Source organism: Xiphophorus maculatus, chromosome 10, assembly GCF_002775205.1.
Source record: "Xiphophorus maculatus strain JP 163 A chromosome 10, X_maculatus-5.0-male, whole genome shotgun sequence".
Taxonomy (NCBI): domain Eukaryota; kingdom Metazoa; phylum Chordata; class Actinopteri; order Cyprinodontiformes; family Poeciliidae; genus Xiphophorus; species Xiphophorus maculatus.
This window is the reverse complement of record NC_036452.1, coordinates 3,995,070-4,012,496: the sequence shown is the minus strand read 5'-3', so window position 1 is coordinate 4,012,496 and position 17,427 is coordinate 3,995,070. Positions and strand designations below refer to the sequence as shown.

The 17,427-nt window shown below is 36.3% G+C and overlaps 1 protein-coding gene across 1 annotated transcript in view; it reads left to right on the top strand.

The window, feature by feature from the left end:
* The window catches only part of LOC102230484 (double C2-like domain-containing protein alpha), a 37,265-nt gene that overhangs the window by 4,115 nt on the left and 15,723 nt on the right, over nt 1-17,427 (top strand). The window contains exons 2-7 of the mRNA XM_014473141.2: nt 4,199-4,557; nt 5,628-5,707; nt 7,003-7,077; nt 7,331-7,440; nt 13,414-13,540; nt 15,535-15,594. Of these exons, the coding sequence (XP_014328627.1) occupies nt 4,199-4,557; nt 5,628-5,707; nt 7,003-7,077; nt 7,331-7,440; nt 13,414-13,540; nt 15,535-15,594 (811 nt within the window). The remainder of the gene's footprint in view (nt 1-4,198; nt 4,558-5,627; nt 5,708-7,002; nt 7,078-7,330; nt 7,441-13,413; nt 13,541-15,534; nt 15,595-17,427) is intronic.

Here is a 17,427-nt window from a genome sequence, read left to right as displayed (position 1 = left end):
ATTTTATTAATCCATCCATTATTCTGATGATTGATAGGATAACAAAATTGGCACATTCTGCAGATTTTTCATTTAACCACATAAGCCTATTTTATAAAATATCAAAAATACATAAAAAACGGAAATAACTTTTTTTTTAAATAAGAAAATAAACATTTTAATGCTTAAAATGCAATAAGGCAGCATTTATTTAATGAACTCTTGATCATTTGTAGCAATGGATACATCTAACATCAACATGTAAAACGTTTGGTCCTTTCTGCTTGACTTCATCGATACCGATCTGTTGGTTAATTTTTGGATTAACAGATTAATAATTGTTTGAAAATGGTAATAAGTGGAAGATTGTTTTGATAGGATTTGAACCAGGTGAATCTGAAACCACCATGTTAGGAGTTCTGGGTATAAAACACAGATAAAAGTTTTTTTTATCTTAAGTGTGAAATGTATGAATTCTTTTTGTACAGTTTTGGCTAAATTACTATTTTGAATATGTTGACCTTTCAGCAAATTCACCTTTTTTAACCTGTAAACTCCACTTAATGATTATTAGATTACTTAATTAGTTGACAATTATTTGAGTAATTGATTAATCGCGATTAATCGTTTCAGCTCTACTTCTAGGTAGAAAGGTTTTGAAAGGAACCAAGACTCTGGATTATCTGGAGAGTTTCCATAAAGAGGAACAATCAAAGATTTTTGATCCAACATAAAAATACTGCTGTACTTCATCTCTATTAATCTGATTAATCGTTTCAGTATTGTTTCATCAAAAGCTGATGTTTTTTCCGCATCGGTTAATTGGGAGACAGCTAAAAAAGTAGCACAACTCCGACATGATGAAGTTATTCATCATACATTCATGAGACCAAAATGGCCGCCGATGGGTTTTCAAAAGTCAGCTTGTCCATCATCTCCCTTCCTTGAGCCAGACGTCTGCCAAAGTCCTTTCAGCCTAACGAGTGAGGGAAGCTGACGTGTTGGCACGCTGCGGCGGCTTTCAGAGCGCGGTTTCATCACCAGCCAAGATGAAGCTGGATGAGCCGCGGCGCATCTCGCCCGCCCGCCGAGTTCACAACAGAACCGGGTCGTCGCCAGTGACCCCGACTGCTTGTAATTTCGCCGAAGGTCAACAGTCAGGAGCGGCGGTTTTAGAGTCACTTTCTGCCGGGGCATAGCTGCTCCGATTAACTTCATTATGATGAATGAACGCTCTGAAGCGCTCAGCTCTGTTTTTAGTTTTAAACCTGGAGATTCAACTTTACAGCAAAAGAAGACAAACGACAAGGTGTAGATAATCTGATGTTACAGGAGTAAGATTAGCAGATTAGATTAATTTCTTTGGATTGTGGAGAAGATTGCTCCTTACTTCTGGTCTTCTGTCTTATCTATTGTCTGTAGTGTCAGCAAACGTATGGAAGAGGATTAGGACCACCAGAAAATATAAATTAAATTCTCAACTCAGACTTCTGACTTTTTTCTCAGGATTCTAATTCTGTGTCAAAATCCAAACAAATAATCAATCTTAGGTGTATGTGAGTTATGTTGTTAGTGTACAAAATAATAATAATAATAACTGTCTCTTTGTTGCGCATATATATATTAACTAATAAATGTTCACAAATGTATTTGGTATATTTGAATTTTAAGCAAAAACTCAGAAAGATGAGAAAAAAATCAGAATTTTGAGGAGAAAAATAAAACAAAATTGGAGATAAAAAGTTGAAATTCTGAAATTAAAGTGAGAAAAAAAATTCTGTGAAAAATATCAGAAAAAGGTCCAAATTCTTAGGGGAAAAAAATAAAATTAAAAAGATCAGAATTATGAGAAGAAAATTAAAAAATTGGAGAAAAAAGTCAGAATTCTAAAAAAAAACAAGAATTCTGTGAAAAAATCTGAATTTTGACAGAACAAATTAAGAAATTTGGAGAAAAAAAGTCAGAATTCATAGTTTAAAGTCAGAATTGTGAGGAAAAATCATGTTACGGCAGCAGTCAGACTGGATTTTGAAGGGAGTCTGAATTTTGATTCCTGACCAGAAAATCAACTCCTGCATCCAAAACAGAGTGAAGCCAAATTCTCGGATTTTCTTTGATTTGCTTTCACAGATTAAAACTCCCAGACAACACAGAGGAAGTACGAACATTCACAGTGCAAATATGAACATCTCAGTTTGAATCGATGAATTCAGAGAGAACAGAAGGTAGTCCAAAGGGGGGAGCTTTCTGCTCAGTATTGAGGACACAACGCCCCCTCAAGCCCTGCTGTCTTTAGAAAACCAAAGCTGCAACGTGTTTGTTTTCCACCCCCTTCACTTTATTTTTTTATTTTCAAAGAAGAGCAAATACACTGCAAAAACACAAAATGTTATCAAGTATTTATGAAACTAATATCTTAGTACACTTGAAATAAGACAAAACTAACTTACAAATAACTTTTCAGCAAAATAAAGGTAGGGAAGCATGAATTCATAATTTAATTAAATTAAAAAATACTTTATTAATCCAAAAGAGAAATTAAATGTTTTTGCAACTCATTTTATATAAGATTCTTCAAACAAGTTGTTATAGATTCTGATAGCGGTAGGCAGGAAGAATATCCTGTAGCAGAATAAAAAAAATCAAATCTACTCAAGTATTTTTGTAATTTCTACTACAAATATCTTAGTGCACTTTAAATAAGACAAAACTAACTTACAATAACTTTTCAGTGACATATATCAGCTTATTTTAAGTCAATAACTCCTTAATATTGTGTTTTTAGGTAGGATAGAAAAAAGTACTACTTTTTCAAATAATATGTAGAAATATTTACTGAAACAACAAGCTCCTATACGTTACTGAAATGTTATTGTAAGTGAGTTTTGTCTTATTTAAAGTGCACTACGGTATTTGCAGTAGAATAATCGAGACCAAAAATAGTTGGTAATGTTTTGTGTTTTTGCAGTGCAATCACAGCTTTCTGCAACAAGGCGGCTCTTCTAGCAATGTAAGAGGACTGAAGAGCGATTCAGCCTGGAAAAACTTCCTCCTGTAATTGTCTGACTATGCAGGCTTGTCAAGGATTTTAGATAATAAAAGTGCTTAAACACACACACACACGCACACACGCACACACGCACACACACACACACACACACACACACACACCCACTGTACTTTCAATGTGGATTGTAATTTAACTCAGCCACTTTCCGTCCATTATCTCTTATCCTTCCTCTGCAGGTTTATTCAGATTTATTTAATTGAAATGCAAATGTGCGCACATCCTCTGCTGTATTTTGTAGTCCTGTGAGAAACTACATTAAAATTGCTTTAATTAGGTTCAAAGAGCTTTCATTAAGAGAGCCACTTGTGGTAATAGCTTTCTGAAATGAGATATTCCACTGCAGGTAACACTATAACAGGTGTTACGCCAGTCTGCGTTTCTCCAGAAAAAACGCATCAAAACAGAGAATACAAGAAATTACAAAAAAAAAAGAAAGAGTAAAAAAGTGTTTGATAAACAGAAACTACTAACTGGTCAGAACATCTGGGTATGCACAAGTTTGATATTTTAAAGACAAAAATTACTAAAACTGCAAACAAACCACAACAAATGAAGGCAAAAAACACATTTCTCATTTTTTTTAGTGTATAGCATGTTAAACTAATACAAAATGTATTTGTGTTTTAGAACAGGGCTAAGTGGTTAAATATAGTGTATTATATCTTTGTTCTTTGTCATTTGTGTACAATAAAACTACTGATATATTGAAAATTCTGTGAAAAAAGTCAAAATTATGACAAGCCAAAATTCTGTAAAAAAACAAAAAAGTCAAAATTCTGAGAAAAAAGTCAAAATTTTGAGTTCAAAAACTCAAAATTCTCTAAAGAGAAAAGTCAAAATTCTGACAAGCCAAAATTCTGTAAAAAAAAAAAAAAGAAAGAAAAAAAGTCAAAATTCTGAGAAAAAAGCCAAAGTCTGAGAAAATGTCACAATTCTGAGGAAAAAAAAGTCAACATTCTGAGGAAAGAAGTCTGATTTTTTTTTTTTCAGTGACCAGAATTATCTTCTGTAATATCCTGATAAACACAGATTTACAGTATATAAAAACATTGTGTGTGTTTTTGTCCCTTATTTTTGTAGCATTAAGTGTAGCACTGGCACTTCTGTCTTCTCCACTTACTTGCTGACTGTCATCATGTTTCCTCTCAGCCCTATGACCGTGCGGAAGGGAAACCGTTTGGGCATCTCCATCCAGGAGCACATGGCCATCAACGTCTGCCCGGGCCCCATACGCCCCATCCGTCAGATCTCTGCCTACTTCCCCCGCCTCTCACCAACTTCCTCCGTCTCGGAGCCGCTCTCGCCCAACCAGCTGACGGCGCCGGCTCCGCTGAGCCCCGGTGGAGGAGGAGCAGCGGGAGGAGGAGACGGAGAAGGAGGAGGCGGGGCGGGCAGATGCCTTTTGTCTCCGCTGCTACCGGGAGCCGCAGGAGGAGGAGGGTCGCTGTCGGCCATGAGCAGCATGGACACCTCCATCGAGATCGACAGCTGCGACAGCGACGACAACAGTGAGTCGCCTCAGAGCAACGATCAGGTCTCACTGAAAAACAGGGTTTAGGAGGATGAGGGAGTATTAGCAAAATAAATTACCAGAATAAAGTCATTAAATTGCAGAATTAAAGTTGTACGAAAATAAAGGCGCAATAATGAGAATAAAGTTGTTTGAGAATAACGTCGCAGAAGAATAAAGTACTAGTATTACGAGAATAAAGTCGCAGTAATACGAGAAAAAAAGTCAATATTTCAAGAATAAAGTAATACAATTATGACTTTTTTCTCGTTTTATTGCGACTTTTATTCTTGTACGACTTTCTCATACTTTCTTTTACGTTATTCTGGTAATTTTATTTTAATTATTTGTTTTAGTATGGTCCAAATACTCCATCATATAGAAGGAGTTGGACCTAGTTTGGCTCTTTTTAATTTTCCAAATGGCTCTTCACTTTTTTTATCATCAGCTACCTCATACTTTAGCTTAACTTGGCAAATATAATTTTTCTGTATGCTAATAAATCCTTTTGCATTTAGTGGTTTTGGATTTGGTTGTACAGGAGGCTCCACTTCTGCTTCTCAAAGATGTACGGTTGTATAATTGCGCATCAATTTGCAGCCATTTTCATCTGTGAGCAGTTATTTAGATTTAAAGTGACAGGAGGGCCTGAAATGGCTCCAAATTGGGAGAACTGGGCAGACTGAAATATAATTATCTAACAATGATTTTGTGCAAAAAATTGCAATTAATGTGTTTTGTGTCACACATAGATCCATCTATCCTAACCTGTTCAAGGAGGCATCTTAGGTCACATTAAAAATCTGGTTCAGCTCGTAGAAGACAAAATAAATGACACTGACACAGATCTGGACTCATATAAAGAGTTCAGAAGAAAATCGTGTAAAGAGAGAGTTTTAGATTTCAGGAACTAGTCGATATTTATTCAATATTCCCACCGGTCTCTCTCTCTCTCTCTTGCTCTCTGTGCCGTTTGCTCTTTGCCTCCTAATGAAGTCATCATCATAAAAGCAATTACCTGTATCATTGGCACATATTTCTTCTGACTTGTCGTTAACTCCCTTCCAGCCTCCCTGGGGACGTTAGAGTTTGACCTTCTGTACGAGAAAGCCACCAGCTCCTTACACTGCACAGTCCTCAGAGCAAAGGTACGGTGTCCACGGGAAAATGTTTTACAACCTCTAAACGCCGGTTATCTTGTCAGACAGAAAGCCAGCAAAGGAAAACCAGGCTATGTTTCTGTCAGCTATAATGATCATGTGTTAAACTTCTGAAACCAACATGACGAAATAGTTTTAGACACATTTGAGGTAATGTATGAGCAAAAATCTATTTAGCCACTCTTACATCTATAGTGTAATACTTGAGATTCCCTCTAAACACTGTCAAAGTTGCCTGATTTAATAGTTTAAACCCCAAATATATCATAATATGCATTAATATACACAGTTGAAATCACCTTGGCACCACAGCAGAAACTAACATCTACTTATCTTCTCAGCCAATCAGCACCAAGGAAAATAAATGGGGCTCTTTGATTGGCTGCTTTGCAAGCACTAGCCACACTGCAAAAACACAAAAACTTACTAAGTATTTTTGGTTTAGTTTCTACTGCAAATATCCTAAGTCATTTGAAATAATAATAAAAAAAACTAACTTATAATTAAAATGTCCTCAAAATGTAGGTTTTTGTTTTAGGTAAATAATTCTCAAATATAGATTAAAAAATACTAGTTCCACTGGCAGATTATTTCACTTAAAACAGATCATTTTTACCATCTTATAAGAGAAATAATCTGCCAATAGAATTAGTAGTTTTTCATCAATATTAACCCTCCTGTTATGTTCGTTTCCATGGTACAGCAACAATGTTTGTGGGTCAATTTGACCCGGGGAGTGTTTAATCATGCTATCGTATCAGAAACCAAAAAATTCCTCCAAAACATTTTTGTATCTGATTATTAACTCCAATACTAACCATTTCAATCAATATTTGGGCAATGATGTTTTTTTATTTCTCAGAAATTAACTGCATTGTTTATTTTTTCCACCCTCAAATATCTCACTTCTGCAGAGATTATTCATACTAAACTTTCTCAATTAGAATGTGTTGGCATGGTAACGCTGCACATTTTATGATTTGAAAAGCTGTGATTGATTTTGTGAAACACACAGATATTTAATGCTTTTTTTAAGTGAAGTTGTTTAGTATCAAGAATTGTAAATGTTTTAAATTGGACATATCTTTGTTTTTAGGGTACAGACTTAACATTCAGCTTCTTATTTTCACCCTTCACACTCAAACTCTTAAGTTAAACTTTGATTGATCTTTAAACATTTTCCAAATGAACCCCGTACTTCAGCATTTTTCGCTGCTGGAAGTTTCCAGATTCACCTCCACATCTCATTTTGTAGTTTTTATGTCCTATATTTTCTCTGCAAGGGTTTGAAGCCGATGGATTTCAACGGTTTGGCCGATCCCTACGTCAAGCTGCACCTGCTGCCGGGAGCCTGCAAGGTTGGATTTTATTACAAGTGTTTTTTTATTTCTCAGTGTTTTTCTGTGAAATTGAAAGAGACCTTCAGCTTCCTGTCTGCAGGAAGATTGGAGGACACTCTTCAATCATGGTCTCATTTTAGAGCTGTGTGACGAAAATGTGGATGAATAAATGAGCAGCAATAGAAGGACCTTGGAGTTATTTTTCTGCTGTTTGCACGTCGCAGCGAAGCTCGCAGTGACATTTACTTTGTTCTCCCCGTCGTGTCGACAGGCGAACAAACTGAAAACGAAGATTGTTCGAAACACACTCAACCCCGTGTGGAACGAGACGCTCACCTACTGCGGCATCACCGAGGAAGACATGTACCGCAAAACTCTCAGGTAGTCTCTGTTAGTCACTGGCCTGGGTAGCAACTAGTCACATTTACTTCAGTAACTTTAGGGAAAAGAAGTTTTAGAACTATTTTTACTGTTACTTGAGTAATTTTGTTATTAAGTATATCTACTCTTACTGGAGTAAAATTTCTGGATACTCTAGCCACTATGAGTAACTTCATTATTTGAAAAATAAGATCATTTTAACCCAAAAATCACCAGACACAGAGACACACCTGAAGTTTTTGTTAGTTTCCTAAGTTTTATATGAAAATAATTTAATTTATTTCTATAAAAATGTCTCTTTTTTTAGATTTTTTAATTGTGTTATTTATATTATTTTCATTTTGCTCCTTAAAGGGGACAAAACTCTTATCTTTAACAGAATCTTATGCAAAATTCACAATCTTGTGCATTTTTGTTTTTCCATTTTGGTCTCTATTGCTTCAAAAAACAACCCAACGCTTTACAAAAAACATCCAGCCATTTTTTTTGGCAGTAAATTAATGTTTTTTGGTGTCTGGAAAATGAAGTGCTGGAAAAACTTCTGGAATGTAACGTCACAAATCCGTTACCTAGCAACCCCGGACGAGGCCAGCCCCGTTACCTAGCAACCCAAGTTGAGTTCCGACTGGTTTTACTGATGTACAGTTTGCTCCCGGAAAAGACAAGAGTTTTGTTGCTCAGCTACACTTCAAAAATACAAAATCTTACCAATAAGTCTAGTTTTAAGTGCAAATGTCTTGGTACAATTGGAATAAGATGAAACTAACTCACAAGTAACTTTACAGTAAGATAGAGCAGCTTGTTTTAAGAAAATAATTTTTGAATATTGATTTTAAAAAAGTATCAGCTGGATTAGCAGATTATTCATTTATAACTTCTTGGGAAAAATTTCATCTTATAAGTCTAAAAATCTTCCAGTGGAACTAGTGCTGTTTCTAATCAATAGTCAAGAATTATTGGCCTAAAACAATAATTTAAGCTAACATATCTTTCTGACTAGTTACTTGTGAGTTAGTGTTGTGTTATCTCAAGTCAAAACTGAAATGGTACACTATTTTTGCAGTGTGGTACACTGGTGATTGTACAGGACGCTCCACTTGTACTTTTCAAAGTCATACAGTTGTATAATTGTGCATCTGTTTGCAGCCATGTTTATGTGGGAGTGTAAACATTGAGTTGGGGGCGTGGCTAGCAGCAGCTTATTTAGATTTAAAGTGACAGAGGCCATAAAACAGCTCATAAGCAGAACTGATCAAACTGAAGTCTCATTATTGAGAAATGATTTTGTGTAAAAACAATAAATAAAAAAAGGTAACCTGTTCAAGGAAGCCAAATAGGTCACCTTTTAATATAAAACTTATGAGTTTATATTTTGGTCAGTCTGATATATTTTTGACTGTTTTGATCAGTTACTTGAGTTGCATTTTTACCAAATACTTTCTTACTTGTAATTTCTTGGACGGCTACATTTTACTTTTACTTGAGTATATATATATTGAAGTACTTCTGCTCTTACTTGAGTAATGTTTTAGCTACCTGTGGTTATTTCTGCCCTTCTTGTTTTCTCGGCTGTTCCTGATCTGACTCACGAGTACAAAAGATTTCCTATCGTCCGTCTCAATCGCTGAGTCCTTCGCTATCAGCTTGAAGGACGTCCAGTAGTTCTCGACGCCCCCGCTCTGTCTCCATTGAGGCTGTTTCATGTTGTGTCACCTCAGCCTCGTTCCTTCCTATCCAAACATCTCTCCTGTCCGCTGAGATCAGAGAAGATCTCCACCTCTCTTTGTCGCTCCTTCCATCTGCCTCTTTGCTTTCTCTTTTTCAAAGTTGCAGCGACAGATTGAGGTCAGACTGCGCACCGCGGGGTGTTTTAATCTCATTGACCCCCCCTCTGGAGGTGACGAAAGCTGCGAATTGTTTCTGTCTGTGACTGAAACTTTGCCGTGGTCCACATGAGAGCCGGATCTGAGCAGGATGGACAGGTTAGCTCTCGGGGGTGATTAGAAGAACTGGTCCTGCTGCCGACCCGCGGCACCGGAACGTAAATATCAGGAGTTTGACTCATTCAGGTTCACAACCTGCTGCAGGTCAATACCGTCTCCTTAGGAAGATGTCTGTGTTTTTTAGCTAAGGCTGAAACAATTAATCTTGATTAATCAATTATTCAAATAATTTAGTAATTGATTAATCATTAAAGTTTTAGCTTCACCTGGTTCAAATTCTGTAAAACTCCTGTTAAGCACCTTTTGCTTTCCGATTATTAAAAAATAAACAGCTCAGGTTTACACTGTGTTGGTATGAAAACAAGCAGAAATGCCTGACATTTTCATATGTTAAGGTCACATTCATAGATTCATAAAATGCTCTGAGAATATTATAATATTGTCCTGTTTAGAAATATTTCTCCAGTCCACCAAAACATTTAAGATTTTTCAGAGAAAGCTGCACAGAAAGGATTCCCCAGTTCAGACCAGTTTGAAATAAATTATAGAGATCATCTGTTATTGTCTGTGAGGATTTCCCTGCATGAATCTGGGTCAGTGTGCTGCTTCAGTTCATGGCGACTGAGACTTCTGTGAAATGTCAGTGAATGTTAAATGTCAAAGGAAAGATGGGTCATACAACAGAAAGATTACTGAATATGCATGTGGCTCCAACCTGGAGGGAATAAACACCAGAGTCCAAGTCTTAATCTCAACACGACAGGCTAAAAAAGAAAGACTTACAAGCACAATGCTGCGAAAAAGTCTGTTTACATTAAGTACTTTTTGAAGTATCATCTTTTCTAACACGACGGGTCGTTTCTGGGACTGAAAATTGTTGAAATCCAAAAAGATTCCCTCTAAAATGGATTATTACTGCCTGTTTAAATGGTTCAAACAGCAAATATACCTGGATATGCATTAATACACTGCAAAAACACAAAATCAAACCAAGTATCAAGTAGTCCAAATATCTTAGTGCACATGAAATAAGACAAAACTAAACTACAGGTAACTTTTCAGCAAGATATAGGATTTTGTTTTAAGTAAATAATTCCTTAATAGTGAGTCACTAGCAGATTATTTCACTTATAACAAAAAATATATTTCCCCATGCTAAAAGTAAAATAATCTGCCATGGGATTCAGAAGTTTTTCCTTGAGACTCTGTTGTACGACAATCTGATGCTTACACTGCAAAAACACAAAATCTATTTCTGGTCGAATTTCTTGTGTAAATATTTTATTATACTTGAAATAAGATAAAACTAACTTACAAGTAACTTTTCAACAAGATACAGATGCTTGTTTTGAGTAAACAATTCCTTAATATGGATGAAAAAGTGCTACTTCTACTGACAGATTATTTCACTTGTAACATTGGTAAAACATTTTGTTATAAGTAAAATAAAAAATGGTTTAATTAGTTGCTGCTACTGTTGGCACAATGCATTGTGGGATACCTTGCTCGTCAATCCTCACTGTTACATTACTTTAAGTTAATTTAGAGAGGGCCTTAACTTATTTAAATTCATTGTTTATCATAACAATGTAAAAAATTAGTAGAATTAGTAAAAAGTACAGTTAATAAACTTAATTTTTTAGATTAAAGTCAACTTTGTAATTCACAATACACTGAAAAATTCACTGGACTTTAGTTTGGTTATATTCTCTCAACCTATTTATTTTGTAGGGTGAGCCCATCCCCCGCTCTTGACCTTTGACCTGTTACACCACTACTCATCACTCCATCTCCCAGCTCTGTCCTGATTTTCTCCAGGTGACTCAATCTGTCTTTGTTCTCATCTGCTCCTCACACCCTCATTTATTTTCTTCCATTTCTGTTTCTCCCTGCAGTTTGATATTAAATGTATGATTTTTTTTGCTTTGGTGAATTATCAGATTGGAAGTTTTCTCCAGAGATTTTGTTTTGCACATATCTTGAACTTTCTGCAATGGTTTTGTTTCATAACCAGAAACTAGGAAATCGAAGGCGTGACTGGATCGTTTCTGTGATGGAAGGTCAGATTTTTTTATAAATAAAGATATGAAACTTCATGATCTTAGGCCCTCGGGTTCAGATGCACATTTAAATTCATTCTTCTGTCTTTAACCTTTCTTTCTCAGCCACATCACTCCATCGCCTCTCGATCTCACATCCACAACCTGTTTCCACCTCCTTCGCTCCTCGGTGATCCCACTCTTGTATTATTGCTGAATTTATGGCATAAATATGGATTTATTCAGGCTCTTGTAATGCACTTTCACAGTGTTCGAATCCCCACTGAAAGAAATGTGACAATTATCTCCAAGAATATGCAAACACATACGCCGGCTTGCAGGAGCAGTCATCATTTTGTCACGTTGCAATCACAGTGTTTTATCTATTTATTGGGATTTTTTGTGAAGTGGTACATAAATGTGGAATGGCTGTCACTCTTATATCTAAAAGTCAGGAGTCTGCAGACTACAAGTGGGTTTTCAGTGGCTCTTAAAGGTGATCAATTACACTTCCTTGAACAGGTTAGGATTGAACAAAACATGTTTTTTACATCTTTTTGAACAAAATCCTTTTTAGATAATGAGATTTTAAGGGTTTTTTGGATGATAAGTCAACAACAAAATACTTGTCTTTTCCAACAGCCATTTTACGCCGCATACAGCCGTAAAACCAGCTGACCAGAAGTGGTGGAACTCTGCTTGGGTTGCTAGGAAACGGGCTGAGCTTAGCCTGGGTTGCTAGGAAACGGGCTGGGTTCCGCTGGGGTTACTAGGTGAAGGGTCAGTGCCTGCTGATTTGTGACATTACATTACTGAGATGTTTGAATTTTCCAGACACTAAAAATTTTAAATTGTTGACAAAAGCTGTCTGGGTGACTACTTTAGACGTTTTTTCTTTTTTTAGAAGCAGCTGAGACCCAAATGGAAGAATAAAAAGGTGCAAAATGCAAGTTTTTCATAATATGCCCTGCTAATAGCTGGCTTGAAATTAAAGGAACCATTAAATGTTTTTAAATATGGATACATTAACATTTTTTTTTACTTTTAGGGCTGAGAAATGGTCTTGTTTTTCTAGAAAATTTCTGAGTTCCTTCTACCAAATTTTTGACTTTTGGATCAAAATTTCAAATTTTCAACTTTGGAAACGCAGAAATTTTCTGGTTGTTTCTAGAACATCTCTGAGATTACCCAAAGTTTCTGAGTTTCTTCTACCACGTTTTCAACTGTTGGAGCTCAGAAATGTTCTTGTTTTTTTTCTAGAAAATTGCAGAGTTTCTTTTACCAATTTTTTTTTATTTTTGAAACGCAGACATTTTCTTGTTGCTCCTAAAATAAAATTCTGATATTAATCTAAAAGTTTCAGAGTTTCTTCTACCAAATTTTCAACTTTTGGAACTCAGAAATTTCCACATTTTTTTTTTATTATTTCTGAGATTAACTTCATAACTTCTGAGTTTTTTGGCTGAAATTTACTCCCTTATTAAAAAAAACCAAAACAAAAAACCCCATAATATGCCATTGTAGAATTGAGCATTAAGAAAGTCTACACCTAAATCCAATTAACAGTCGACATCATCACTTGGAAATTGATAGATGCTCTCCATTCATAAAGTTTTATCTCACTGATGCATTAATCTATATTGGTTTAGCAGATGCAATCACGTCTGAATACATTAATTTTGAAAGTGTAATTTGAATAAATCCCAAAAGCTTTGCTTTGTGATTCCTGACAGCTTCCTTTCTAATTCAGGTCAGGCTTTCATCACTGATTTCATTCCCTTCTTATATCTCTGTCGCGACTTTAAAAGATGTCATGAGATGTTGCTTATTTGACTACTTTACTACACACACACAGAAAAAAACCCTTGATTGGTCTCCTTTCAGATCTCTACCTCTGACTCATTACCCAGCTATGCTCTTATATTTTATTCATGCTTCGCTCACCATTTGTCACTGTTCCTCCCCCCGCCGGCTCTGCCTCTGTCTCCTAGGGTGTCCGTTTGTGACGAAGACAAGCTGACACATAACGAGTTCATCGGGGAGTCGAGGGTGGCCCTGCGCCGTGTGAAGCCTGACCAGACCAAACACTTCAACATCTGTCTGGAGCATCCGCCTCCTGTGAGGAAGAGAGGGAGTAAAACAGGAGGATGAGGAGGAAAATGGGGAAATAAATGTGCAGGAGGGAGAAATGGCTGCAGGGTCGTGTAGCGGTCGGTGTGCTAATGCTTCCTACGTGACTCATGACGCTCTGAACATGGACAGACGAGAGGAGTGGAAATCCAAACCAGGAGAGAGTCGGTCAAAACATCGACGTTTATCTGTCCGTAGGCATAAATAATTACTTATGGGCCTTTTCACAGAACTTTCCCCAAAGCTATGACTGAAGAAGGGGTTTTAATTAGTTTTAAGTCCCTTTCTGTGTGACATCCAACTAAACTGTGACTATTCATGTTCCAACCTAAATAATTTTATTACTTACAAATTAAACAGTGAACAGTAATAATTAGATTCATTAATAGAACCATAAAAATTCAGTTTTTTAATATTACACTGGTGGAAACTAAGTAACTTATGGAAAACCTTTTTTGCCATTAAAGAAAAACAGAAAAGCCCAACAGGAAGTCATAATTATGAGATTCAAAGAGATAGAAAGTTGTTTCTCTAAAGAGGCTTACTCCTGTGGAAACCCATATCTCATAATCATGACTTGGAAATTCAAAATTATGTCTGTATTTTAAAATGTACTTCCTATCATAATTATGGCTATGTATCTCAAAATTATGAACAAAAGTTGAAATTATGACTTTATTTGTGACTTTCAAACTCATAATTATGACTACCTGTTGAGCTTTTATTTTTTCTTTCATGGCAGAAATGGGCTTCCATAGGTAAATAGTTACATTTACTTGAGAAACATTTAGAACAACTTGAACCAAACTTTATGGCATCATAGCTCTACTCAAGTCAAAGCAAATGTGAAAATTCAATACAAACTTTATAAATGGGGAAGAAAGTTTCAATTAATTTGAACTAAAATAACAGCAAAGACGTTTTATAGGAAAGCTGAGCCACTCCACTTCTTTTTATACAGTACAGACCAAAAGTTTGGACACACCTTTTAATTCAATGAGTTTCCTTTATTTTCATGACTATTGACATTGTAGATTCACACTGAAGGCATCAAAACTATGAATAACACATGTGGAAATATGCACTAAACAAAAAAGTGTAAAACAACTGAAAATACCCCTTATATTCTAGTTTCTTCAAAGTAGCAACCTTTTGCTGTGATTACTGCTTTGCACACACTCTGCATTTTCTTGATGAGCTTCAAGAGGTCGTCACCTGAAATGGTTTTCACTTCATAGGTCAACCTGCCCTGTCAGGTTAATAAGTGGGATTTCTTGCCTTTTAAATAGTCATGAAAATAAAGAAAACCCATTGAATTAGAAGGTGTGTCCAAACTTTTGGTCTGTACTATATATATATATATATATATATATATATATATATATATGCGCACTTCAAATAAAGGCTAAACTACCCAAAAAAAGCAGCAGATCTTTTTCCTATTTGATTTGTTTGAGTTTGTAATACTGACCCACTGACATGGTTTGTGCCTCCCTCAAAATTACAAACAGAGAATCGTGTCTCCTCCTATGGAGAACAAATAGCTTTTCACTCAGGCTAAATGTCAGCGAGGTCACGTGCTCGAAACGATTGCTGCGAGATCAGAAAAATGAAAGGTGAGGAGGAAGGGCGAGAGGCGAGGAGGGGTCATCAGAGACTGGGTGGAGATGAGAAACAAGTGGATTAAAAAATGAAAGGCGCCGCAGGGGGGCTGGTGTGTGAAACGAAGTGGGATGAAGCCGCAGTTTTGTTCTTCATGTGGTATTAGATGATCCCTCTGAGGCTGGCGGCCACTCTGCCATCAAACAGAAAAGCCCTTCTGTCATCCTGCGAGCCAGACGCTGCTGCTTCAGCCTCTAACTCTTAAAAGCGGCTTCGCCTCCGGACTGATAGATCCGTCCCTGTCTCCTCATCCTTCTGCCGCGCCGCCGTCACTCATCCCCTCCTAACATTTATCCACTTCTCTCGCTTTCTGCCCCCAGCTGCCCTCGCCGACGGCGATGAGCACGGCCCTGAGAGGAATCTCCTGCTACCTCAGAGAGGTGAAACATTTGTATAATCTTCTGTTTGTTTGTCTAAGTTAAAGATCTGAAGTAATTAATCGTGATTACTCAAATAATTGTCTACTGATTTAGTTATAGATTAATCGTTAACTGGAGTAAACAGGCTTGAAATAAGGCCGTTTGGTCAAAGAACAACCTACTCGGAGCAGTAGTTAAGCCAAAATGTACAAAAAATATATACATTTCATTTTTAAGACAAAAGAAACCTTTGTCTGTACAGATGTTCTACTCAGGATTCCTCAAGTAGCAGTTTTAGCTTAACCTTATGAAAAAAAAAGAGTTTTGATTTCACAAGATTAGAGTCGTAATTCTGAGAAAATTCAGAATTTTTAGATTACATTCAGAATTCTGAGGAAAAACAATTCTGAGATAAAAGTTGGAATTGTGAGATTAGAGACAGAATTTTGGGAAAATTCATAATTCTGAGAAAAAAGTCCGAATTCTGAGGGGGAAAAAAATCTGAGAAATTCTCACCTTTGGATTGAATTCACTTATGGATTGAGGTGATTATACAACAATCTGAGCCATAATGGGATGATTTAGATCTAAGTCTATTAATGCATAACAAGGGTCTAGTCAAAGTCCAGAACCAAAGCTAATGGAGAATCTGTGGTAAGAATTCAAAGTGAATTAACTTGAGCTATTAAAAAGAAATATAAGCAAAAATTTAAGTGTATGGATGTGCAGATGTAAAGGAATAATTGAATAATTCAATGTTTCTCTACTTTGCGTTTGTCTGTTGATGATTCTGGTTATAAAAAGACAAATTGTGACTACATTCACTGGGTATTATTAATACTTTTCTAAGGCACTGTCCCCAGTACCTTCAACCATGGCAACTGCAGAAAGACTTTAAAACTTAACAAGCATAGTTAATGATGAAGACACTAACTTAGCAAGGAAAGTTTTTCTCTAAAGTGTTTGTGGGTTGTCAGTTGCTGATTTTGTTCAAGTTGATGTTGCTGCTGATGGATGTTTCCAAGTAAACAAGTTTACGTTTGAAATCAGATCCACATGTACTTAATGTCTCATAAAATTAGCAAAAGTGTCACGAATGCAGTTGGTTTGTTGCTGCTTTAAAGGTTGAGTCCCTTTTAAAGCAGCAATGAAAATAAACAGCCCCACGGATAATCCAGCAGCAGCATAAAGATGTCAAAACAAACCAAGCGTGAGACTTTAGGACGCGCGAGCCAGCAGTGAGTTCCAGCTCCAGTCACGTCGACTGCTGAAGGAAGAGAATGTCTTCCAGCAAAACTGTTTGGACTCAAACATTAAGATTTTCTTTATCATTTTTACTGACTATGCAAGAGAAACCCGACATTGTACAAAAAGAGTCATGCTACTGATAGCAGCTGTTAATGTTAGCATTTTGGCTAACCTTAAGATTGTAGGTAAAATGTTTGCATACTGAATAGAGTTAAACAACATGGTAGTTGTAGCCCATATACGAAACCAGACACTGTTTAAAAAGAGACATGCTACCGATAGCAGCTGTTAATGTTAGCATTTTGGCTAACATTAGCATTTTAGCTTGTTTTCACATAATAGCTCAACGTAACATAATGAATAGTGTAAATCAATGTTAGTCAACATGCAAGTGATAGCCCTCTTGCTACTCGTAGTATTTTAGCTTATTTATTTAGCAGCTTTTTAGTAAGTGTTATAGGACACCCTAGTGATAGCCCATATGCGAAAGGTAGAATTTATGCTAACATTAGCTTTTTAGCTCATTTGATATAAGAGCTCAATGTTAGTCATTGAGTACTAACATTGAGGACTATCACTATGCAAGTGATAGTCCTCTTGCTACTT